Source organism: Acanthochromis polyacanthus, chromosome 10 (genome assembly GCF_021347895.1).
Source record: "Acanthochromis polyacanthus isolate Apoly-LR-REF ecotype Palm Island chromosome 10, KAUST_Apoly_ChrSc, whole genome shotgun sequence".
NCBI classification, from domain to species: Eukaryota; Metazoa; Chordata; class Actinopteri; family Pomacentridae; genus Acanthochromis; species Acanthochromis polyacanthus.
Genome location: NC_067122.1, coordinates 36,939,818 through 36,966,979, shown reverse-complemented (window position 1 = coordinate 36,966,979; position 27,162 = coordinate 36,939,818). Strand labels below are relative to the sequence as shown.

The following is a 27,162-nucleotide window of genomic DNA, read 5'->3' as shown; positions in this document are numbered from 1 at the left end:
AGCATCCCTGTTTTTTCTAATGTCTAAATCTGTCCTCAGCACAGTGTTAAAAGTGCAACTGAGTAACTTCGACAAAACAAATAGTAGTGGATTGAAATGAACCTTCATACTTAAATATTAGCAATTTAACTGATTTAATAAAAAGATTTAGAGTCAAAGGTCTGCCTCTAAAGCAAGTCTGCTTTAAATACAGGTAAACAAATAAATAAAGACTCTGGCAGTTGATTATGTGATTAATCAATGTAAAATTAAGTGGTGTAATTACATCATTTTTACATGTTTTTACATGCATGTCTTAAGAGAATGCAGCGTTTGTTTGTAGCGTGATCCACCCATTTGGTGTTTAGTGAAATATCTCATCAGCTACTGAAAGTTTTATGTGGTCATGAGAGGATGATCTAGGGCAAAGGCAGCGGTGCACATGCTCTTTCAAGTGGACTCTCGTGAACTAGAAAGGTAGTTTAATTCGCATCTGTTGTGTGTGCAAGGGAGGATAATCAAAGCTTAACTAAATACAGCTTCACAGGACTGCTTGCTTTGCTGTAGACTTTTAGTGTTTCCAAACATTGTCCGGCTTGTAATTTGATAGGATTTCCTCCATGTGATAGACAACTAAGTCTCTTATCTCTAAGACTCTTATCAGACAATGTTATAGAAAACTGTGATGGTGATTTTTCATATTTTTTGCACTAAATGATGAATTGATTGATAGAAGGACTTTTAAGCAGATTAATTAATGTGAAATCTTGTTAGAGACAGCCTTAGGAAATGAAACCAATGCAAATGTGGCTTAAGCAGTTTTTCTGCAGTTTATATGTCAGAATAAACTTCATCACAGATTGGTTTGCCTTTACACATTTCTCTACACTTCTTGTTTCTTTGCTGTTGAGTGGAGTCTGGGTCTTCTTTGTTTCAGACAAACTCTTTAGCAGGAAATGCTTGGCTATTATCTGCCTTCTCGCACAGACTGCAGTCACTGGCAGGAGGCTTTGTGTTTCAGATGGAGGTGAAAGTTCAAACTCTGCCTTGTCATTTTCTCCCATCCTGTCCTGTGGAGATTTAAAGGAGGGCACTGACTGGGAGAAGCTCTCTGTTGTTTCCTCTCTTCTGATTAACAACCACATCCAGCTTCTCCAACTCCACTCTCCTTCCTTCACCTCTCCTCTTCTCCCCTGCTCTCCTCCAGGCCACAGTAGATTTAGGGGTTCAGTGAATTGGAGAAGTCACAAGTCATTTCCGGGATTTATAGTGAGAAAACAGAATGCGCCGCAGTGTTTCCTCTGCTCCTGCTTTTTGTCCTTGCGTCTCATAACATCGAGCAACCTCAGTTGTTTTGTTGAGAGATGGGAGTTGTTGAATTAAGGTCCAGTAGCTGGGTGAAGGGTTGTCTGGAGGTTACGCAGCAGTCTGATCGGAGACACTATCTGTCTGGATGTGTTTGTAGTGTGTGGACTCCAGTAATACAAAATAAGTTTTGCAAAGTGACACCTTTACACCCTTTTTAGATAAACCTCAGTGTACGAACAAGATTCTGAAGCAGAAGGTTTACACTTGTATAATAGCCTCCATTACATCAAAGCTGCTCTAAGAAAAAAAATAAAATAGAAAAGTGTTTCCAACTTTGAAACATCGCATTCCTCCGCCATGTGTTGCCATTCAAGAATTACAAGAAATGCCTATTTAATCACATTAAGATTTTAATCATTTGCATGTAGTTTGACTCAATCTGTGTCTGCTCTTATGTTTAGGAGGAAGAAGAGGAGATAAAGCTCGAGATCAACATGTTGAAGAGTTATTCTCACCACAGAAACATCGCTACGTATTATGGTGCCTTTGTTAAGAAAGGCCCTGCTGGACAGGACCACCAACTCTGGGTTTGTAAACTACTCAGCCCTTTTATTGGTTACTGCTATTGGTTAATAAGCAAATAAATTAGTCATTTTTATTAAATAAGTGCTCCTCTTTGGGTATCCTCCTGTATGATTTATGCTTTTCATTTTGAGACCATAAGACAGTAAGATTTATAGTTATTTTAAGGCATCGCTGCATGTGTAATGGACATCTCTTTCTTGTTGCCCATCCAGTTAGTGATGGAGTACTGTGGAGCTGGCTCTGTGACAGATTTAGTGAAGAAGACCAAGGGAAACTGTTTGAAAGAAGACTGGATTGCTTACATCTGCCGAGAGGTGCTCAGGGTAAGATCAACGGGAAAAAACAAAACAATGCATAAGCACATCAGTCACACACAACATACATATAACTAAGATACAATGACTAATAACAACTAACTTTTATATATTCATCTGTCTGTCTAAAATCTGGTGCTTCTGAAGACATTCAGTCCTTCTCTTGAAATTCTCTACAAGTCATAGAGAGTGAAGGCATTTTTTCTGAAAGGCTGCACAAATACCAGTATCATATTGTTTTACTCCCTAAAATAGGTATCAGCATCCTCAAAAAATAAATTGTTGGTTGAGCTCTGGTATGTAAGCACAATTTCTAGGAGAAATTAAATTTTATGTCAGTCTATCCAATAGTTGGCGTAGTTGACCCAGAAGCCCTGACTGAATTGATTTAAGCTGCTGAGTGTTTTTTGGAGGTTCTTCAAAGTGTAAACTTTAGCTTTCACTTGACATTATCACTGCACTACACGGCATTTATCTCTGGTTGGATCTTTGTTACTGAACTGCTTAACGTGAGCCAAGTTTGCATCCACATTTCATGCACATTGCCACCCATTACTGTTGCACAAATATTAGGAGTTCAGCGGTTTGAGATAAACATTTCTTTAGTTGTGTCCTGTTTAAACCCTGCAGAGCTGTGTAATTAATTTGAGGAAGGTTAATGTCTTCTTATTGCATTACACAGATCTGATGACTTTATCTTCCACAACTTTTAATCGTGTCAGTGAAAGCTTCGGTCACATGCTTGATACACATCAATGTTAACCCTCTCACCCAAAACCTACCAGTGGGTTTAAAGGGCATGTTGTTGGCAAAAATGTAAAAACAAAAAGATTTTAAACTTTCCAGTGTTCTTGATTGTATTAATGAAATGTGATGTTGGGTTACGTCAGGAAAAACAGCCACATCTAAGCTGAAAATGAGTCATCTATATCACTTCATTGGAAATGTCTAATTCCCAAAAATCAGCTGTTTGCACGCTCAAATATCTGTCTAGAGCTGATGTGCAGAGTAGTGTGAAGAACATCCAGTTTGTAGAAGTTATAAAAAGTTTTTTTTTTACTAAAAAGAAAATAAAGAATAATGGTTTCATGGCAGAAATTGAAAATGCTCATGTCTAGCTTGTGTGTTTAGCTTTCCATTAAAGAAACTGGTGTTTTCTAATGAATTAATGATGATTTAACTGAAGGAGTTAACATCCAAACTGTACCAGTTGTTCAGATAGAGGACACCTAATATTTCCTATACAGAAAATAAAAATGACATAACTGTTGTTGCTGCACAAATCTGTAGTGTAAGTGTTTATGCACACGTCACTTTTGTTTCATTGCTTATGTGATCTCACATTTGAACTCTCCATCCTGAACTAACTGTGCATTCACAAATATACAGTATGATAATGTAACAGTAGTGTACAACAAGGTACAGGCCTTTTTTAATGTTCACTCAAACAAAGTTGCATTTTGCTTTAAGATGCAAACTGAAGGCATAATGATTTACTGCTGTTGTAGAAGAAACATAATGCTGCTCTACAAGGAGAGAAGAAGCCAAACTGACTGATGATTCTTTCTGTACAAGGAGTTCTTCTCTCTCATGTTGTCCCAGTGAGACTCCAAGGGGAATAATCGAAGTATTTTTTCATTTATATACTTAAAAGAGCCATTTAAAACACATGTCTGTGCGATGTTGTGGTTATCATTATGAGAGATCACAAGGTCCTGAGAAAGACTGTGGGATGCTTGCACTAATTTCTGCACTGGTGTTTGTGTTTGTGGCTCTACTAACAAACCTACACATTCACAAGCAGTATATCAGCAAAGCTCAAAAATGTCTGTCCTCGATGTTGTCATTATCAGAAGCGCAGGTGAATTTAGCAGATTTTTTTAAAAGTAAAAACTTGACAGACAAAGGACTCTGGACTGTCGCCAGTGTTTTCTGTGCTGCTGTCAGCCATGCTGACTCCCCATTGTTTCAACATCACAACATACACACACAGACACACACAGACACCACGGTGAAGTCATTGTCTGAAATAAGACTCACTTCCTCTGTTTATTTAACCTCCTTTGAAGAAGCGAGAGTACAAACACACACAGAGACGCACACACACTGAAACTGTGCCACTGAGTCGTGAGCCGCTGAAAAGCAAGGATATCCACAGTTGTGTTGGGAGGGAAAAGCAGTGCAACAAGCTTGAAATACATCCCCCTCTTTATTCAGTATTCCCTCAGACAAGACTCATGATGCAACTATTCTTTGAGGGCGTCTTCATATTTATAGTGGCGGTGGTCATCTGACTGTGTGCTTTTGTGTGTGTGTTATTTGTCTTCCAGGGCCTTTCCCATCTTCACTCCCATCATGTGATTCACCGAGACATAAAGGGCCAAAATGTTTTGCTCACAGAGAATGCTGAAGTCAAACTGGGTATGACACATTGACACATGCACTGTGGTTCCTCACGCACATGTGCATAACCCCGGGCAGAACTGCAGAACAATCGCACAGTCATGCACACATACATAAATCTCACAACCACAAAAACACTTCATAAATAGACAAAGGTCGTGGTTGTTTTCGTGCATGAAACTGTACTACATTTCTAATGTTTCAGTTGACTTTGGCGTGTCGGCTCAGCTGGATAAGACGATCGGCAGAAGGAACACTTTCATTGGTACTCCCTATTGGATGGCTCCAGAGGTCATCGCATGTGATGAAAATCCAGAAGCCACATATGACTACAGGGTACTCAGTTACACAGAAGCAGACATGTTTCTCACAAGTTTTTATGTGTTTGCAAAAATTGTTCGACAATTAAGGTAGTTCTAATGAGCGAGGGTGACCAAATTTGGAGAATTTTTTTGTTCTTTATTGCGAGCTATTGCAGACTGTATGTGATACTGCTAGACTATGAAAACAATGAAATGTCCATCCGTCCATTATCGATTCACCACTTAATCCTCATTAGCTGCAGGGGGCTGGAGTCTGTCCCAGCTGACTTTGGGTGAAGGCAAGGGACACCCTGGTCAGGTCACCAGTCTGTCACAGGACTACTTAGAGACAAACAATCACACTCACATTCACACCTACGGACAGCTTAGAGTCACCAGTTCACCTCAGCATGTTTTTGGACTGTGGGAGGAAGCTGGGGAACCCGGAGAAAATGCAGAGAAAACCCACACATGCACAGGGACAACATGTAAACTCTACACAGAAAGATTCCGGGGAGGCCAGGACGTGAACCGGGGATCTTCTAGCTACGAGAAAAAAAGTGCGAACCACCAAGCCACTGTGCAGCCAAACAAAGAAATGTGAACGATAATATCTTAATGTTGCGTTTAATCAACCACATAAAATAACAATTACAAGACAGGTTACAATGAACTGCTGCGTAGCTCGATTAATGTCTCATTCATGCTTGTCTTTTAGAGTACCTCATACCTGGAAAACTTCCAGATGTGGTTCAGTTGTTTACAGTTACAGGATGTCCATGCAGCCGGTGCAGTGAAAGCAGCGTGCCTCATTGGCGTAGAGGTTTTTACATTCTGTTAACACAGGATGTGTTCACACAGAATGCTGAGTTGCACAAGCATCGGGTTTGATAACAGTAACTGCAGCTATGCCAATAAAACGGAGGAATATAGACAGTACATGTCAAAAATTCCTTCAGGATGCAGTTGCATGCACGTAGTACAAGTGACATCTGTTTCTCAAGACACATGGTTATAATGTCTGTCGTGTAGACAATCGCCAAACTGTATGCAAGTCTTAGTTGTCTACAACCTAATTGCATTTCCTCATGATTTCCTGGGCTAGATGCAAAACAATGCAAGCCCTGCTTCTGTCTAAAAGGTGGTAATGCATCGCCATCTGAGAATTAGAGCATTAGAAAACATTAGAAAAGGTAATGGAAACGGCAAAATTTAAAACTACAAACATCCCCGATTTCTCAAAAAGGTTGATATTTAACTCAAATGACTGCCATAAGCTGTTACAAAAGAATAATTCAAACTTTTCTGATTGAAAATAGTGACAATCTTCTGTTGACGGTACATAGCCTAGCCTAATTCACAGTTTCTTTAATTCATACAACATTTCAAAAGTTTGTTACAAATTTACTTGATAATTATCCAGAAACACACAATGACAGTAACTAAGTATTTACACCTTTTCAACATCTAGCTAGAATACAACGTTGTGATGTGATTTGAACAGTTGGATTTCAATGAGCTCTGTCTCTGGGATGAATTTACACTTGACGCTTTGTGATACTTGGTTGTTATCCGATCCATCAAAAACTTGTGAAGTGACTAAAGCTACAGCTGTTTCTAAGTCTACATCACATATATTCAACAGACATATTTCCTAATACATTCATGAAAGAAATTATCACTGACAGAACATCTTTCAAACAAATCTGAAATCTCTTTTGTGATGCTCTGCAAACTTCTTCCAAAATCTTCATCAAAAGTTTCCATTCACTCTGACATCAGGATATATCATAGTTCGCAGAAACATCTTTAGCGTGTATGCTGTTCTGGAAGTAATTAGATATGAACTTTTGGAATCCAGTACATCATTGAAAAGGAATCAACTGATCCTTTTCGAGAATGCCAGAATTTTGACTTGATGAAGTTTACTTTTTGGAAACTGTTTCTGCAATTCCTGGATCTTTCTATGCACACACTGATTTACTATTTGAATATAAAGAAGGCATCCAGAGTTAACAGGAAATGAATAGAGCTCAAGCTAAGCTTTGTGTGTGCTTCACTCTTAACCTTTTCCTGTCTCTCCTTCTCAGAGCGACCTGTGGTCTTTAGGCATCACTGCTTTAGAGATGGCTGAAGGAGCTCCTCGTAAGTTTAAAATACATTCACACACATGCCTGATATGTGGAACTGGTCATTTTTCTGGTTATTCATTGTGTATATGTCCTCCTAGGTCTCCCTTTTCCTCTGCTTTTCATTGCTCTCATCCTCATCTTTTCATTTATTCCCCTCTGTCTTCTTTCTGTGCCTGGTTCACTCTCATGATGTCTCTCTCTCTCCCTCTTGCAGCGCTGTGTGACATGCATCCAATGAGAGCGCTGTTTTTGATTCCTCGAAACCCTCCACCTAAACTGAAATCAAAGAAATGGTAAGCCTGTGAACACACTCTCACACACAGCGGGATGTAGACATCAGTGTTTAGGTTTTCTCTACTGAAAATAGGGCTTCTAAGTCGTCTTTGTTGTGGGTTTCATGCATTGAACCATCAGACAAAAGATATTCCTGCACTCTATTCTCATGAGGAAACTGAAAGCTGAAAGTCATGGGCATGGCTAGACATGTTAAGATAAAACTTTCAAACCTGTGAGACTCTTGGCTCTTCGTTAAAGGTTGATGCTAGAGGTACGGACCCGTACCCGTAGCATCTGTACTGGAGGTACGGACCCGTTAAGGTCACTGAAGAGCTGGCGCCGGTTATTGCTGCACATTACAGGCAGTTTACATGAATGACTTTGACGACGAACATTGTATAATTTAACCAAAAATACACCGTCTCCTCTCACACTTTAGACATTGCAGTTTTTACGCTTTTAGACGCCGTGTCTAAATTGTTTGAAGTCCAGTTCCTATTAATTAGTTTACCGCGTTCAGTGGTGGAAGCGGCTGACGAACTCCATTGCAAATGTTCCCATTTAATTTCGGACGCTAATTTACAAGATAAAGTTAAGGATGTCGAATATGAAACAAACACTCGGGAATGGTGAGGAGCAGCTCTTTAATTCGGCATGAATTAAAAAAAACCCACAAACTCAATTTACTGTGATATTGTGAGATTTGTTTGTGGTGATGTAACTTAGCCATTCAACAGAGTCCGCTAACATTAAAGTGACTGACGTGCAGTGTCTGTGTTGACAGACGTAGAAAATACGTCAGGGTTTTGTTTAAGTTGTTAATATGTAATAGTCTGTCGCTGCTTTTGAAGGTAAAAAAAATATTTGTAGTTTGCTGGCTGTTAGTTCTGCCATTTGTTTTGCTTGCTGTTTGTGCTTTATTAGAACAGGGTCACGTGAATAAAAAGTTTTGTTATTTTTAATCGCTGTCCGTGAAAAAGTCAGATAGTGATGTCGGACTTTTCCACAGACAACGATGACCCCAGCACACTGATTGTAAAATATTTCTTGTAATTTTATTGGAACTTGATATGGAATGAATGGACTTTAGTACACTGTTAATACACAAAGATGACTGACATGACAGGCTCCGCAAGCAGATTCACCTCGAATCACGGAAGCGCCTTCATCAGCGTAGCCGGCTTATTAATATTCATGTCCGTCGGATTACCAGCCAATCACGAAGCGCGTTCATCAGCCGGCTCATTAACATTTATGAGAAGGGAAAGTGCCGTATCCGTAGGCCACAGGCTAGGGGTACGGGTCCGTATCTGTAGACACTACCTTCGTTAAAATGGACACACTGGAAGGTATATGTAGGTGATGCCATTTTTCATCTCAAACAGGGCTTGCTTATGAACCTCTTCCCTCTACTTCTCTTCCATATATAATAGATAAGTTCTTCAGTCTGAACTCTTTGTTGACCTCATGCTGTCTTTCATTCAGTATTAATGTAATCAGAAACACAATTTCATAGGACAGCTTTTAATAGCACTGAAGTCTTGGGTGCAGTGCTTCTTTTACCTCCAGGCCTCCCCAAAGGCTGTAAAATGAAGCAGCCACACATATTCCTCAGTACAGATAATACACCCGTCGGATTTTAGTGTCTCCTTTGATACTGCCTTAAAACTTCAACGTCAACTCTACATTTTGTACGGAATTTTCTGTGGTAATACTGCAAGATGTGATTGGTAGCTTGCAAGCTTTTGGTGAGTTGCAACACATATTTATGACTTTGGTGAATTTCGATGCTGTCATTATTTATATTTTATTTGTTTACTAAATGTGCTTGTTTTTAGATTTGTATTTTAGATATTTTACTAATGGACATGTCTTTTCATGTGATTTTGACTTCATATTAATTCACTCAAAATCTTATTTTGCGCTTCCTCTGAGTTTTATACTTTAGAAACACATTTGCTATTTAAATTGTTTTTAATTACGGTATGATTGTAAGCAAGACATTAAATATGTTTGCTGTGAGTTTCATGATAAGAAGTTTAGTCAATAAAATTACTTCAACCCACTTAACCAGAGTAAAACAGGTGTTGTCAGTTTGTTTGTGAGTAAGTGTGAAAATGCTACTCAGTTAAGGCACTTCCCATTTGTTAACTCAGGATTATTTATAGTCTGCTTTCAGCAAGCCTTTCGACCGCAGAGTGCTTTGCAGATGACGACTATCACACATCTGACTAAACATGAAAAAATGAGCAACTGTAATTTGGTATTGATGGGTGTTTGCCGTTCTGAAGTCATGAAACTTCAATTAGTGGTTGTGGATTTAAAGAATTGCTTTTACTCATTAAGGTTTCATTGATTGAGCAAAGCTTAATCATGTCAAGAATAACAGAGCACTTGTTATCAAACCTAGTTTCAAGGATCTCAATATTGTATTAATTAAAAACATGCTGAAACAGATATATTTACAGTGCACATTATACAATGTAGGAAGTCAGTGCAACAAAACGTGTACAAAATTTATATTTTTTCATGCTGTATATGTCCAACTTTACTTTTAATGACAGACTCAATCCTCCTCGGTGTGGATATCAGTGTGGAGGGGTTGGGTTGCTCAGCGTGTCTTTTTAAAATACCCTATAAGTGTTCTACTGGATTTCAAACAGGCAGCATTCTCGGTGTGTGGTGGTGTCTGTGGTTTGGATTGTTATCATGCTGGAATATTCCTCTTCTGTCAAGCTTCTGCTGACTGAAAGTCATCTTGTCAGCCAGTATTTTGGTATATCTGCATACATTCCTGGTCCATCTATAAATGTCTCACCAACACCTTTTTCACTCATGAAGCCCCATATCATCACCCTCCCACCTCCGTGCTTCACTGTCAGGACTATACATTCACTGTGTTAGTCCTGACCTGTGGCTGCATGCCAAACGTGGTGGCATCCAGTTGAGTTGAACCAGTTTAGCTCTTATCTGACCAAAGAATGTGATCCCAAAATTCAACAGGCTTATTTCATGTTCTTGAACAAAGTAACATCTTGCAGTTTTGTGCTGAAGCAAAGCTTAACTGTCTTGAAAACCTTCCTTAAAAATTGACGATATACAAATGTTCCACACATTGACTAGGATTGTTGTTGATAATCCCTGTGTCAAGTCTGTAGCACTTGCCTCTCTGTTTTTCTGAGCTGCATTGTGCAAGTAGTTCACTGTCTGTGACATCATCAGAACAGCCACTGCAGCTCTGATTAGTGGTACTGTGGCTCCTTATATACCTCTTGATTTCAGCTTTAACTGTATTTGGTCACCAACTTTCTTGTATCCTTTTCCATCTTTGTGAAATCTCACAATCCAATTTTTCATTTACTCTGGCAATTCTGCCATAATAGACATACCATGCAGATAGACACAGCCTATAGGTTCAAAAACTGCAAGAGTTCACAATTCATGTTATAAACATGTACAGGCAGTAAGGCTAATTGGAAATCATAGTATACTCAGTTTGTTTTTTACTAATCACAAATTGTCTAACTTGATTACAGGTGTTTGTTTTTCCTGTAGTATTTTCAATATAGTCCTTCGAAAGTATCGATTTTTGATTAAGAGGAAATCATCTATTTATCAACTTAGAACTAATGCAATTATTGAGTAGTTTACATTTAAGTCTTGTTACACAAGGGTGTACTTACTTTTGTTGCATGGTGTATACATATTTCATGTAGGTTTTTGCTAAACTGATTGTCCTATTCACATTTTTGTGTCCCCCGCCCTCTCTCTGCATTTCCTCTGTTTTTCTATAGGTCAAAGCGTTTCTTGTCATTCGTTGATAGCTGTCTGATCAAGAACCATCTGCATCGACCCACCACTGACACCCTGCTGAGACACGCCTTCATCAAAGACCTGGCTAATGAGAGACAAGTTCGCATCATGCTCAAAGATCACCTAGACAGAACCAGGAAGAAGCGAGAAAAAGGTGAGAAGAGAAGGATGCAATAAATGAACAATTTAGGAGTTAGGGAAACGACCAGAGTATTCTTCTGCGTGTTCTTCATTTCTTTCATTCGGGTCATCACCGCAGCTACTCTGACTCACATGATTTCATTGCATTGAGTCAGTAATTGTTCAGTTGTTGCTTTTGCAGATTAACTATTTAGGTGATAGGTTTATGGAGGATGGTGGATTTTGGCATTAGCTGGTGTCATGGTAGGGATTTTGAGCTGCTTTCAGGCTACTTTATACATTAAATAGTGCAATTAAAAGGGATAAGGACAAACAAAAATGGCCAGACATGTTTGAATGTAGACACAAAACATGAAACATCAGTCTATGTAACACAAAAGAATACAGAAAGCACAGAAAGCCTGTCCTGATTAAACAACCAAGTTTCTTGTAGATGGAGATCATCTCTGCACTGCATTGCTTAATTAATAGGATTTAGTTGCTTGAGCCACAATGAATTCTTTGAGTATCTGACATTATTTCAGGGACTTACAAATCAGTCACATTACAGAAATATGTTAGAATGAATCCTCCACCTTGTTTTACAAATTCACTCCATTACACGGTTTTCAGGCCAGTCATTGTGGAAAAAGAAACACCACACTGCTCACTTGAGCTGAGAAAGTGAGCCAGCTGTGCACCGACAGCACAGCAGCTGTTTGCTCAGACTGTCACAAACACTGCATTTCTACTAATTTATAGCAGGCTGTTTATGGAAATGTTTCAATTGGCTGCCAGTGTTACCCACAATTTACAAAACATCTTCTGCATATATTACACTTTGCTGTGTCTTATTTCATTTTGTCAAGATGATAATTTTGACACCGTTACTTTAGTGCTCTAACTTCAAAAAGAAAGCTTGTGGAAGGAAGCCCTGACTTACTTTTGGAGTTTTTCAGAGACATGCTGATATTTGTTCAAATATTGAATTTGAAGTTCACTTGAATAGGACGACAGAGAGAAAAACACACAAAAGAGACAAGGAAGTGATAGAGGAAGAATGTCGGGTCGGGCCAAAGGGAATCACCCAGCTGACCTTTCCTTTTCTTTTCTACTGCATTCACATGGAACAATGTTTTACATGACAGACACAGAAATGAAATGGAGAAAAAGGGGAACAAGAGTGATGGAAACAGACAAAAGACAACAAATTACGAATATGGAGAGGGAGGCAGGAGGGCTGAGAGAAATTTTCTGTGAGAATAATTTATCCTCATCCTTGCTCTGGATGACTTGCATGTGCTGAATGCGTGATGCCAATATGAGCTGTCGAAACTGTGAGAGAAGCAGCCAGGGGAGGGGGGAGAAGACAGGGATATTTATGACTTTGCTCTTCTTTTGTTCTCATGTTGGTATTCAGGCGGCGTAAGAAATGCTCATCTTGCCCATTAGGTTTATTCTTCTTCATTTGGACAACTGAAAGAGAGGCAGAGATAAGAGCAAAAAGAGAAAGCGAGAGAGACACAAACAGAGCAGAGAGACGAAGCTGAGGGGAAGGAAGGAGGAAACAGAATGACCATCTGGTTCTAATCTTCTGTTAGCTTATAAAAACGCACTAATGACTGGTAGACTTTCTGCATGCTGTATGTGTTGTGTGAGTGTGTGCATGTAGTGTGCTTAGGACCAGATTTGTGTGTTCCCCTGTGCCCCTCCGCAGTAATGAAATGCTGGTAATATTAGTGTGTGTGGGAAAAACTGACTGCTGCAGAAAAAAAAGACAAATCCAAGCTCCGGATATGATGCAAAAAGGATGTGTCTTTTTCAGCATACCCTTGAGTTTAGTTTGAGCAAACATGGTCTATGTTCTAGGACACAAATCACTAGAATAGAAATTCAAAAAAACAGTCCTACTTCTCACTCAGCAAACGCACACATTAACACTCAAGCTGCTTCTCCCCCCTGCAGCTTTGGCCCAAAAAGACACAACATGAGCCAAAACTTTAAAAAATGACATCACAGCAGCATAATAGGGATTTCCTCTGTCTGTTGGAAAAAGTAGATTTTGTCGGTTCTTCCTCCTTTCTTTTTGCTTTGAACAAACACACCTGTGATGCGTTACCTTTCAGCTTGTTAATGGCAACATGTGACGTGTCAAGTTAATGTTAAAGTTAACCCAAGCTACTTTCACAACATATGCCGGCCAAATGTTGTTATGCTAAGCCGGCTGGGCCCATCTTCGTGGCCTCCCTGGGATAGTGACTTTAGCGTAGAGGCCACAGTCAAAACTGCATAACAAAAGACTTTTCTTATACACATCAGTTTGTAAAACACATGGCTGTAAAAGGAAAGAACATTTGCTGGATCAGATTCAAAAATTGCTTTTGGAATAGTCTCTGTTTAAAAGATGCATGTGTTAATGCATCCCTTGGTGGAAGTGTGTGGGTCAGGATTGACAGGGCTGTTAGCTGTACTGCAGTATTAAAACTCAGCTCCATATGTCCCAAACAAAAAAAAGACTCTCATTTACTTTTTCGTTGAACAAGTTTGCCCAGACTGTACTTTCGTGTGGCTTTGATAATGACAAAATTGCTAGTGGCAGAAGACGATGAAGGGACGAGACGTCAGGCCCAGAGGAATTTTTAATGAAACGAGCTGGTTCTGAAAGCCAGAAACGCAGATGAGAATTCCCACCCTGGTGCTGACACATCAGAAGCCTTCACCCCAAGCACCACCCATGACCACAGCTCATTTCTGACAACAGCAAATGCGTCATTTTACAGTAGATAACCTGCTAGGTTCACACTCAGACATGGTGCAGCTGGTGTTAGCACTGACTCTTGGGTGGGACACATTATTTTACTGCTTTGCATCTGCTGTGTTAAGGGTATCTGCTGTTGCATGCTGACATATTTATATCCACACTTATATACAGTCAGGCCCAAAATACTCATATGGCATAAACAAGTGACAAACGTCAAAAGAAAAGACATTGTACTAAAGATGTTAATAATATATTTTCAGCAAATCTGTTTAACATTTTTACTAATAATGCTTTGTCCACAATTTTTTGCACCTCTTCAAATTGTTGCAGACTTTTGAGAACATGCAGCTTCCATACCATTCCAAGTGGTCCAAATGTTTCTGATATGTTCTATAGCATTCAAATATAGCATAAACTGAGAACAGCTGATGCAGTAGTTCTCCAGACAGAAGTCAGCTGCAAGTCATGAGTAAAACCAAAGAGCTTAGTAAGCTTGCTATTAGGTTCCATCAGTGAGACACATGAGACACGCTGCACATTGTGGCTGTTCACAAGACGGAGGAAGGCTCTAATGTCACATCCAGGCGTTCTCCGGGTCCAGTGACCACAGTGCAAAGCATAAGCAAAAACTACAAAAAGTTTCACACTGTCAAAAATCTCCAAGGGTGTGATAAGAAGCCAAAAGTGGCTCCCGTGCCGACAAGATTGTTTAGTGTGAGAGGCTGAGAGGAACCCAAGGATCAACACCAAGGCTATCTGAGCTGTTTTGATACCAATATCTCAATCAAACACTAAAGAAGGCTGGTCTCCAATAGGGCTGGACCCGAATATCCGAATATTCGGTCGTGATGGTGGTATCCAAATATCCTCCCTCGGACAATGTCGCACAATCGGTATTCGTCTCGTCAGTTCGTCTGTCCCCCCCATTGGACGTTACAATACAAACCTATCCGAATATTCAGCTTGTTCCTCCGTCTTAAACAGATATTTGTCTTTAATCAGGGCCAAATATCCGGAGCCCAGAAATAGTTATTCGGGCTAGTCCTAGTCTCCAAGGACGTCCACCAAGGAGGACTTCATTCCTCAGAGACAAGCACACAAAAGCTCATCTAACCTTTGCAAAAACTCAAGTTAGATGGGATAAAAATGGAGTTGTTTGGACACAGAGACGAAAGAAAGGACAACCTCTGACCTCCAAGAACACCATCCCTACAGTCAAACAGAATGGTGGGAATGTAGTTTTTTGGAAGTGTTTTCAGACAACCTTGTCAAAGTGGAAAGCAGACTACAGCAAGATTCTGAAGGATAACATCAGACAGTCTGCTGAAAAACTTATATTTTGGCATCATTGGACCTTTCAACAAAACAATGATCTTAACCATACAGCCAATATGGTCAAGAAATGCTCAAGAGAAAATTTAATCAAGGTGTAATAGACCAGCCCGAGTTCAGACCTGAATCCAATCAAAACTGAAGACCGAAGCCTTCGACCCTCAAACCCAGGGAAGACATGCAGAAAGCTTATTAGTGAATATACAAACTGAAGGCATTGCTATTGCTGACCAAATAAAAGTATACATAATTTAGGACTTGGTATTTTAGTAAAAAGAAAAGAAAAACAAAAATTGTTCATATTTTCAGTAGCATCTCTAACACAATGTGTCACTATCATTTGTCACTTGTTTATGTCATTTCCAGCAAGAAGAAACCTATTGGGGTGTCGCAATATTTGAAAGATGATAACTTTATACCCAGTTTTTTTTGGAAACCTAATAATAACCTAATAAATCACTGAATATCTTCTTCTCTCCTCTCTGTCTCTTTCCCAGAGGGTCCAGAGTATGAGTACAGTGGCAGTGAGGGGGAGGAGGATGAAGTCACAGAGGAAGAAGGAGAACCCAGGTAAAAGCCTTGACACGCCAGGCTTGATGATGTATGCTTGCAGAAAGAAGCTGGTCTCAGAATGGGTAATGGAAAGTTGCATCAGAAATAAAACTGGGCCACGCTAACTTTTAATGTGTTAATATGTGCAATGTGTGTTTCCCAGTGCAAAATAAGTGTTCCTTATGCATCACATTCATTCCAACAAACATACAGCAGCAACAAAACATGTCAACCACGATTTTTTTCATAAAGGTGTTGTTACTGTCATTACCAGTGTTTTGCATATAATTTACACTCATGTCATTGCTTAAGTGCTCATTACATTCATTGCTAATTAATCATGTAGAGACATGCATATATTTTTATGTCCATGGGCAGATGCACTGGCATCCCTGGATATCACTAACCAGATGGCTCTATGACCTGAACAGTTGCTCCCACAATGAGCTTTAAGTGTGTATTTGTGTAACTGTGCCCATTTTCTCTTAGTCCTCAAGAGTACTTGAGTACATAAAGCTCTCTGCTATTATAGCATAACCCCGTTTCCCTCTCTGTCTCTCTCTCTCAGCTCCATAGTGAATGTTCCCGGTGAATGGACGTTACGACGGGAGTTTCTCCGTTTACAGACTGAAGATCGTGAAGGAGGCAGAGAAGGAGGTCACGGAGGAGGTGGAGGTCAACAGAGACAACAAGTAGGTCTCCAGTTCTTATGTGATATTGTACACATCATTTCATATTGTAGTATAATACTTCTGATGCCATCAGTGCAAACAGAGCCCATGGAATTATCTCCAGGTTTATACAATCAGCGTATCATTTATTATGTTGTTTTCTTGGTTATAATTATTATTTGTTGATTAGCCAGTTGATGGGTTATCTACAGAAAATAAATCAGCAACTAGTTTTAAAGATGATAATAAATAACTGACTAAATAATTAACAAAATGAGATGGACACATGATGAAATAATTGTTTGTAGCAGCCCTATTTATTATTAGTTGGAGGAGCTGCAATAAAGCTGGAGTAGGCAGTAATATTTTTTGGCATCTTTGGGCAAAAAATGTATTGCTAATCTTTCAACATATTGCAATTCATGTAGTCTCAGAGAAAACTACACTCCTCCACTCTATATAAAGGATGGATTTAGCCTCCAGGTCCTGACTGAAACCTACACAGATTGTAACAGCTGTGCCTTCTCTTTTTGCTAAAAGAAGTCTGATTGTATGGAAGTCTAGGACAAAAATGGCCCTTTTTCTCACTTGTTATCTCAATAGACATTTTTCTAGTGAGTGTATAGTCTCAGTTGTTAATTTCAAGACTTCTTAAGTAGGGCATAGTGTCCGTTTTGTGAATGATGGACCCATTTAGAATTAAAACGAAACATAAAACAGGCTTTCTTGAGAGTGGGGCTACCTTGTGACCCACTTGTTGCTATCTAATCACTGTGCATAACATCCTGGAGTTCTTAGTCAGATCCACCCCCTGTCTGATTTCCAAAAGACAAGATGGCAATGGGCAAATAATCTTGCAAAAAGTAAGAAACATTTTGCGTAGAATAGGGCTCTGCTGCAAGATAGTCCGTGAGCTTTAGCTTGGAAAAGCTGGATGTGAAGCATTCTTCATATCAGTTTGGAAGTATGGGCATATTCTGAACTCAAATCCTGTTTCACACTTAGCAATTAGCCCACAGCCTTATTAAAACTTTAGGTAAAACTGCCTCGTATCAGGATGAGAACAACAGGCCTCTTGACCCTGGATCAAAGTCAAACACTTAAATTTTCTATTGCACAATTAAAAGTTAACCCAATACAGAGTGTAAAAAGCCTAAAGTATCAATCTCATAGTTTTGTTTCATTTTTGTTTATGTATAATTTCATGTCCAGGCATTACAGCAGCACAGGCAGCAGCTGGCGGAACAGGAACGATTAAAGCAGCAGTTTCTGGCTGACAGACAGAAGAGGATCCAGCAGCAACAAGAGCAGCGACAAAAGTTAGAAGATGTAAGTATGCTTTATTCTCTGACTTCCTGTTCACTCAGCTTTGGCAGGGCAGTAAATAATCAGAAAGATAAAATTAGTTTCAGTTCATCAGCTTTTACCGCCTTCATCTTAGCAAGAAGCCCTTCAGTGTTACTTTCCACCTGCTGAGTCACATCATTACTCTGCCTGCTGTAACAGCTTTAACAGCCTCAACACTGGAAACTGTTTTCTGTAGGAATATTATGCGAACCCACACAACTACTGTAACTGTTGTGTTTTGCTAACAATCTAAGATCTGTAGTTTAAGTGCAACTTGTACTTATCATTATATATTATTAAGTAAATGTCAAGATGAAGTATATCATCACACAACACAAAATTGTATGGGAAAATTACAGATATAGTCCATTTATGCTACTCACATACTCAAAAATAACTCTTTGAGTGAACTTCACTTACGTTGAATGCACTCATTTACTTAGTTTGGAACCGGCATGAGTTAATTTCATTTGTTAGGGCTCATTTAACTCATTTCATCAGGCTTCATCCAACCTTTTTCAATATTGTAGGTCAAACTTCATTCAGATTTGTCTAGTAAAGTTAAGTAAATCAAGGGAATCTAGTTTGAGTAGATCAAAGTATTCAAACTGAAATGCATGATGTCAAGAGAAAGCCATTTCATTTTGTGGAAATTCTTTCCATGATTTTTTCAAGTTCATTCAAAGCATGTTCATTTTAAGAATAGAATTTAAATAACTTAACCCTTAACGCCAAATGCAACCAGCTTGGTGTCAAGGGTGTAAGAAACACAATTCAAAAGGAATGAGTTGACAATAAAGTCTGTTTCTGAAAACACAGTACAGTGCAAGGCTGGAAGTTGTTAACAAACACAAAACGGCGTGTTCCAACATGTTTCAATAACACAATAAACAGTTAACTGCTTTGAGGTCTGACTGGTGCTCTTTGGGTGTCCTTTAGGCTCTGCACAAACACCTCGTCTCACTGGCATCTGATGCTTTATTGATGGGCACCGATGATGTTATTTGTGGTTTTATTTACCCACTGCCCTGCATAGCCTGTATCAATTTGTTGATTCCAGTCAGGTTGTTTTCTATTTGCTCCTGTGTAAAGGTAAACGAGAAACTCAGAGTTTTCTTTACCAGGTGGAGATGTATGATAGCAGTGACAGGTTTTTATAAAAATCCATCATCAGTTCCTTGGTTTATTAACATTGTACAGTCGGTTGCTTTGTGTGCATCATGGTGCAAGATCGTTGGTATCCTGTCGATATAAACTATCGTCATTGTTTGTAATCTCGACGTACATTTTGACTTTGTTATCTTTTGCTGTTTCCAGCAGCAAAGGCAGCATCTGACAGACTGTGCCTTTCAGTGGGCGGAGCTTCAGGAGATCTTCCTCGGGGAGGAGTCTGATCTCCATGACAACAGAATCTCACTGGATGAGAGAAACAGGAGGACTGACAAGAGACAGGTAAAGATGAACTTTTAACTTTTTGATGGTGGTGAGGAGCTGGAATCTTATCTCAAACTTTTTATATCATTAATTCCACATCCTTAAGTGTGATCATAAATACGGACAAGTCCAGAAGTAGGCCTGTATTTTCAGCCACACTAGTCATTAGGCTCTAGTGATGGTGCTGCTGGTCAGTTTGACTTTCAGTCTGTTGCTTTGCTCCAAATGTTGCTGACTTCAATGATCCCCCAAGATTTTTACAATGAGTGAGAACTTCAAGAAATGTTCACCTTTGTTACATCCAGAATCTCCACTTTGCTTCATGAAGATACTGAGAATAATTGGTCAAGTGCTACCACGTTCAGCATAAAAATGGCCAAATACTGCAAGCAGACATGTAACAACATTGATTCTTGCTTTTAGCTATAGGAGTTTCTGTAAGTCAACAGTCATTCTTCTTCTAACTCTGGTTTGGTTCCCAAAGGTTCATGAAGAGTAGATCTGGCTCCTCAGCTGTGAAATGCTGTACTGTGTTTAACACCTAGCTGCTACCTTTGTCAGCTGGTTAATATTGGATATGCAGTTTACACTGGTTGACAGTGTTTAGTTTTTTTACCTACTGAGATGGAAATGATGTTCATAAAGGCTATCAGAATGAAACAAAAATGAAGAACTATAGTGTAAGTAGCTGGCTGTCCTGCATGTTATTAACCTCATAGCCATTGACACAGGAACTGAAATTATGTTTCAAATGAGAATCTGACCTTTGCACCAAACCTGCCCTTAACAGACCTTGGATATAAATTAATAAAACATCTTTTAGTGAAGTTGCATAACATCTTTATTTACTGAAAACACAAGTTACCTGTCAGAAGAAATACTTTGTGGCAGGTGAGTGCATGAAACACTATGGCTGAATGTGTGTGAGAGGTTCTATCCATATTTGATGCAGCTTGTTTTCCTCAGAAACTCTGTAAGCTCAAAGTGTGTTTGATGCACACTGCACTGATGTTGCGGTTGTACTTGTCAGCTTTTGTCACCCGGGTGATAAAAACATTCCCTCCTTAATGCAGCGGGCCAGAAAAGAGTTTTTTAAGGGGAGATCTGTGAAGTTTCTCATGATGAACAGTTGAAAACAAAACTTTATGAGACACAAAGTGACCTGTTGACACATTTCCATCAACTTTAATTCCATTATAGTAGAAGAAACGGGTACTGCCTTTTCATTTTTTGCAGGTTTTACATCAAATAGCACTTTCAGTATAGGTTTCAGCTTGAGTGACATCTGGAGGAATTAAATATACATGAAAGAGGAGGTGCATATATGTGTGAGAAATTACCATTTCACTGCAGAGTGGAAAAGTTTCCTAAATTAGGTAGAGATTCAATAAGTTTCAGAAATCCTTTGTTTTGCTTTGTTTCTGCAGGTTTCTTTTAAAAGGGTTCTTTCACTTTCACAGAGTTGCAATAAAAGTATATTTTACTTTGTTAAAACTTAATTTACATCATCACATCTGTGAGGTAGTGTTACAAAGCAACTGCAGCTGTGTGCGTCTGTGTGTGTATATCCACACTTTTGACAAAGTATGCTGAGACAGGATGAAGTGTCTTTACCAATTTCAGCCATTATGTACAGAGCTCTTTTTACTACTTTAGAAATTCATTTTTTAGTCATTAATTTTAGCACGCGTTTAATGAATCTATTCCACACACCAGTGAATTCTAATAGGTGTACATTATCACCACAGAGCAGATTAGTGGCTGATTTTTTTTTTCCTGTAGAAGATACTGTATTTCAATGCTATTAATATCTGTCTGGTTATATTAAATTCTTGTGTGTGGCAGGGAGCTATGTGTACGTATTAGAATCTGATTACACAGATTTCCTAAAAGTCATTAAGTTCAGCATGCGTAATGAATCTATCTGATGCTTCATTAAGTTTTAATGCATCTGCGTTTAATTATGTGACAGGTTCAATGAGTGTGTGATGTGATGTCTTGTATTGATGAAGAACTCGTCTGGTGCAGTGGCTCCAATCATTTCGCACATTGATTGACTTGGCAAGTGTCACCTAATGTATTTCAGTGCAACGACTGTAGATTTTGCGTCTTTGCATCAAATGGGGAAAGTGAACCTTAAAGGGTGCAACTACACAACTTTACCGTGTTAAGCAAAACCTTCCTTAAGTGCTTTATCTCTTGAGTCAGTGAGAAGTGTCAGTGATAGTTCCCTGTGACAGACTGGCAACACATCTGTGGTCTACCTTGCCTTTTTTTCCTGGTGCATGCTGGGATAGACTAGAGTCTTCTGTAACCCTGAACAAGATAAGCTGGTAGATTCTCTTGTATTCCCTGCTTATATTTTATGATAAAACTAATACTTTCTACTTTAAACTAACCCATTTTGTTAATGTGTTGGACAGTCAGTTTGCCACTTATATTCTTGAAATACTTCTTGTGGATAAGCATGAAATTTTTGCCCATAGTTCCATTTATAGCACTACCCAAAGGTTGCGATACAGTGCCTTGTGAAAGTATTCGGCCCCCTTGAACTTTTCAACCTTTCGCCACATTTCAGGCTTCAAACATAAAGATAGAAAATTGTAATTTTTTGTCAAGAATCACCAACAAGTGGGACACAATCGTGAAGTGGAACGAAATTTATTGGATATTTTAAACTTTTTTAACAAATAAAAACCTGAAAAGTGGGGCGTGCAATATTATTCGGCCCCCTTGCATTAATGCTTTGTAGCGCCACCTTTTGCTGCAGTTACAGCTGCAAGTCGCTTGGGGTATGTCTCTATCAGTTTTGCACATCCAGAGACTGAAATTCTTGCCCATTCTTCCTTGCAAATCAGCTCGAGCTCAGTGAGGTTGGATGGAGAGCGTTTGTGAACAGCAGTCTTCAGCTCTGCCCACAGATTCTCCATTGGATTCAGGTCTGGACTTTGACTTGGCCATTCTAACACCTGGATACGTTTATTTGTGAACCATTCCATTGCAGATTTGGCTTTATGTTTTGGATCATTGTCCTGTTGGAAGATAAATCTCCGTCCCAGTCTCAGGTCTTTTGCAGACTCCAACAGGTTTTCTTCCAGAATGGTCCTGTATTTGGCTCCATTCATCTTCCCATCAATTTTAACCATCTTCCCTGTCCCTGCTGAAGAAAAGCAGGCCCAAACCAAGAGGCTGCCACCACCATGTTTGACAGTGGGGATGGTGTGTTCAGGGTGATGAGCTGTGTTGCTTTTACGCCAAACATATCGTTTTGCATTGTGGCCAAAAAGTTTGATTTTGGTTTCATCTGACCAGAGCACCTTCTTCCACATGTTTGGTGTGTCTCCCAGGTGGCTTGTGGCAAACTTCAAACGAGACTTTTTATGGATATCTTTGAGAAATAGCTTTCTTCTTGCCACTCTTCTATAAAGGTCAGATTTGTGCAGTGTACGACTGATTGTTGTCCTATGGACAGACTCTCCCACCTCAGCTGTAGATCTCTGCAGTTCATCCAGAGTGATCATGGGCCTCTTGGCTGCATCTCTGATCAGTCTTCTCCTTGTTCCAGGTGAAAGTTTAGAGGGACGGCCGGGTCTTGGTAGATTTGCAGTGGTCTGATACTTCTTCCATTTCAATATGATTGCTTGCACAGTGCTCCTTGAGATGTTTAAAGCTTGGGAAATCTTTTTGTATCCAAATCCGGCTTTAAACTTCTCCACAACAGTATCTGGGACCTGCCTGGTGTGTTCCTTGGTCTTCATGATGCTCACTGCACTTTAAACAGAACCCTGAGACTATCACAGAGCAGGTGCATTTATACGGAGACTTGATTACACACAGGTGGATTCTATTTATCATCATCAGTCATTTAGGACAACATTGGATCATTCAGAGATCCTCACTGAACTTCTGGAGTGAGTTTGCCGCACTGAAAGTAAAGGGGCCGAATAATATTGCACACCCCACTTTTCAGTTTTTTATTTGTTAAAAAAGTATAAAATATCCAATAAATTTCATTCCACTTCACGATTGTGTCCCAATTGTTGTTGATTCTTGACAAAAAATTAAAATTTTATATCTTTATGTTTGAAGCCTGAAATGTGGCGAAAGGTTGAAAAGTTCAAGGGGGGCGAATACTTTCACAAGGCACTGTATGTGGGTTAAACTTAGATTTTTTTACTGAAGCTTCTTCTCGACTGTCAAATGGCTTGCCATTGAACTTGGAACAAATATCCATGCTGCCCACAGGATGGTTACTATTGATTTTCGTGACATCCTGACTTTTCAGCTACTAACACCAGCAGGTCGAAGTCTTTATTTACTCTGTGTATTATATGAACATTCACTGGAGGAATCTGCACAAATTTTTGAATGGACAGTCATGGCTCCCCTGTGATATATAATAATGACTTTGTTGAACTTGTGACTTTACTCAGCACTGAAATGGACACCTCAGAATGAATAGTAGAAGCTTTGCTTTCTTTTTTACCTTGATTTATCTTACATTTAGTACTTATTTTCAACTGGAGTACCTGCTACATAGTCAGATATTTTCATTGTCCTTTTAGGGATGTTAGCATGCCGACATTTGCTTGTGCACCAATGGAGGTGCTCAGTATCATTCTGTGTTTGTAGTGGGCAACTACAATGGTTAAGCTTGTGTGTTTGAATATATGCAGGGTTGGGTGAAAGGGCCCATTTTCAGCAATGGTTTTGTTACTAAAATTACAAGCCAAAGGTCGACCATGGAAATTTACTGCAACAGTTACCTTGATTTCATTTATCTCTGCATCATTGAGAAAGCAGATTTTATTACTTCAGCTAAAACAGTGACTTGACATACACAAGACTGAAGATGATCGACTCTCATTTATAGCTCTACCCAAGCATGTTAGTAACTAAAGATGCAGATATTACAGTCTACCTGTAAAATGTGTATGAGACTATATCTGACTCTCCAGTGCTGACACAGTATTAAAGTAACATTAGCAACATTATGTTTTTTTCCTGCTTTGTCTGTCGGTGATTCAAATGTCCTGGTAGTCATTATGACCACTGTTTTCCTCTGATGTTAGCCACAATACCAGAGTTGACCAGATGAGCTTCCATTGATTAAACCTGTTTGTTTTTTGGTTTATGCAGAGTTTGTCTTGTAGTCTGTGTTGTTTTCAGAGCTGGTCATTATTAAGCTAGCTTGTGTTGCGGCTGTTGATGTCGCATTCTTCACATTTAATCCGTCCACGGGCTGTTATAGACAGCAGAGACTGTAGGTGAAGGTCTTGCTAAGGTCTTATTTACAATTCATTCACAAACTGGCATATAAATTACTTTGCATTCTAGCACTGGTACTTTCAAGCATAATGTGACTTTCAGATTCGTTCGTACCTTTTATCTGAAAATTACACATAACATTCCAACCTTTGTGTGAGGATAATATTGGTGTACTTAATTTTGAAGAGCTACAAATGTTGACCAAAGTGAAGGCTGTTGTGCACCCTGCAGTACTTCAGAATACATTTTCCACAAATCCTGTATCTTGTTGCAAAGAGTTTTTTTGTGACAACAGCTGACAGAGTTGTAGCTGGTGTGTAGAACCACTAAGATTGATTTTTGGTTTTTTTTTTAGCCCTGCAACATTTAAATTATGAGCTAACTGTCTTTACAGTCACAGTCATTGTTTTCAGTTGTAGATTGAGTATCCATATAAATGCTCTCCTTAGATTTTTGCTCAGAGGACAGTTTGTTTGCACAGACTTTGCCATGGAAGCTTTGTGATCACGTTTAAGCTGCCGTTTCAGCTTAAGCTCTGTTCAATGTGACCCTTCAGATCCAAGCCGAACAAACACAATTTAAAAGCAGTGGTGCAATCACTGCAAATATTCAAATAGAGTTGATTTAATTAACCACTGCAAATTTACAAAAAAAAAAAAATATCCAGTTGGGGCTATTTAGAAGTAGTTTTTTTTTTTCAAAAGAGATTTTAAATGAGGTCGTAATGAAATATTTAGAGTAGAGGGTGCTGGCTAAAAGCACCATGCCATCTTGCACACTCTGAATATTTTAGTTTCCACATCTCAGAATTCTCCTCAAGACCTTAGTGTACCCTAATTAAAGAAAGTGTGTGTGTGTGTGTGTGTGTGTGTGTGTGTGTGTGTGTGTGTGTGTGTGTGTGTGTGTGTGTGTGTGTGTGTGTGTGTGTGTGTGTGTGTGTGTGTGTTCGCGCGCTCATATTTTCTATTCTTGTGTACAGCTACAAGAATACAATAATGTGGAACTAGAGGATCTTAATTAGAATAAGGTGAAATTGTGTTGTCGGGGTTAGAAAAGAAAGAAGTAATTCTAACACTGTATATGAAACATTGTGGTGGATGTCTTGATTCAGTCACGTGGTTGTCAGTTCATATGATGTGTGTTGAACAGGACCAGACAGGCAGACAGCGGAGTGCTGATGTGTCGGTGAGGCCTCTGGACTCCACAACAGAGCAGGTAACAAACCTTCACTCTTTATTTTTTCACTTACTTGTCATTCTGTCCTCTATTTTTCATATAAGTGAGAGCAGGTGGAATTTCTGTTGAAATATTTTCAATGTGGACAGATTCCTAAAGTTGCTGATGGTTTTGGTCCATGACAACGCACGACATGAGAGTGCAGCGTGTTAAATGGGCTTGTGTGGAAACTGCTGACATATCAGCAGAATTTCTTTCTTTCTTTCTTTTTTTCTTTCTTTCTTTCCACACTGTTGTGTGTGTGTGTTTTTTTTTAAATATGGCTTCATTCTCTGCTGTATTTACAAGAAACAATATATGTCTTTCAGTTGACAAACTACAGTGTTTGTCATTTTTTGAGAGAAAGAAGATAGTAAACTCTTTTGGCTTCGGACTGAACAACACATTTAAAAATGTCATCGAGAGCTTTGGGACTTTAGAAGTGGCATTTTGCAGCATTTCCTGACATTTTATGAATCATTTTAATCGTTTAAACGTTTTAATGGACTATTGGAAACTACTATTGAAACTTCTAAGCTAGAAATGCTCCCACATCTGAGCTCAGGAAATAATTTTGTAAAGCTGAAGAGTGAATGCTTTGATCCAAATACTGAAATGTAAGAGAAATTGTTTGGATAGAGAGAGAGCAGTTTGCTACATGGACATATAGAATGTTAAAGTAATGCTGTGAAAGCAAGAGATTAAACTGGGGAGAGAACAAGAAAGGTTTGGCAGGCTTCACTCACATTTTAGCCTTCTTAATCATTGTAATTTCTTTTTATCAAGTCATTAAATATCTCCATCAGAGACACACAAACTCTGAATTCTACTCAAATCTATATGAAGCAAACACAAAGACAATGAAGTTTGTACAAACCTCCGCTGTGGTCTCATGTTGTTGATGCTGTGGAGGAGCTGAGTTCAAAACTTAAATGTAAGGCCAGATGCTGCATCGAAGATCTAATGGGCATACTGTCAACAGAATCAAAGACACACTTCTATGGACTTGGTTATGTGGCTGTTTTCTACTGCCTGCTATCGTACTGTATCACGTCCTGGTCACAACTCTCGTAAACAACTATAAAACTGTCATATCTTGGAGTTCAGCTTTGAAGGTTTCATGAGTTATTCCAATTTGTTTTTTAATGTCCACATATTCATGCTCTCTACCTGCATGATGAATTTGTTCCAGGACAATGAGTTGTCATGTTGTCAAGCCCAAAACCTCATTTGGATAATCCATTTTCTCAGTTACAGGAGCAAAAGTTTGGTGACTGTTTACAACGCAATTTAGATATCTAAAAGCGACACTCCTTCAGGCCTTTCCAAAGAGATATGGAGTAGCTGGGA

The 27,162-nt window shown here is 39.1% G+C and overlaps 1 protein-coding gene across 1 annotated transcript in view; it reads left to right on the top strand.

Annotated features, from left to right (window-relative positions):
• Positions 1-27,162, top strand: part of LOC110968584 (mitogen-activated protein kinase kinase kinase kinase 4-like) — a 100,383-nt gene that overhangs the window by 18,738 nt on the left and 54,483 nt on the right. Inside the window, 12 exon segments of the mRNA XM_051954958.1 lie at positions 1,749-1,874; positions 2,085-2,195; positions 4,517-4,607; positions 4,795-4,925; positions 6,982-7,036; positions 7,238-7,316; positions 11,094-11,266; positions 15,823-15,895; positions 16,446-16,569; positions 17,761-17,877; positions 19,213-19,347; positions 25,747-25,812. Coding sequence (XP_051810918.1) covers positions 1,749-1,874; positions 2,085-2,195; positions 4,517-4,607; positions 4,795-4,925; positions 6,982-7,036; positions 7,238-7,316; positions 11,094-11,266; positions 15,823-15,895; positions 16,446-16,569; positions 17,761-17,877; positions 19,213-19,347; positions 25,747-25,812 — 1,281 coding nt within the window.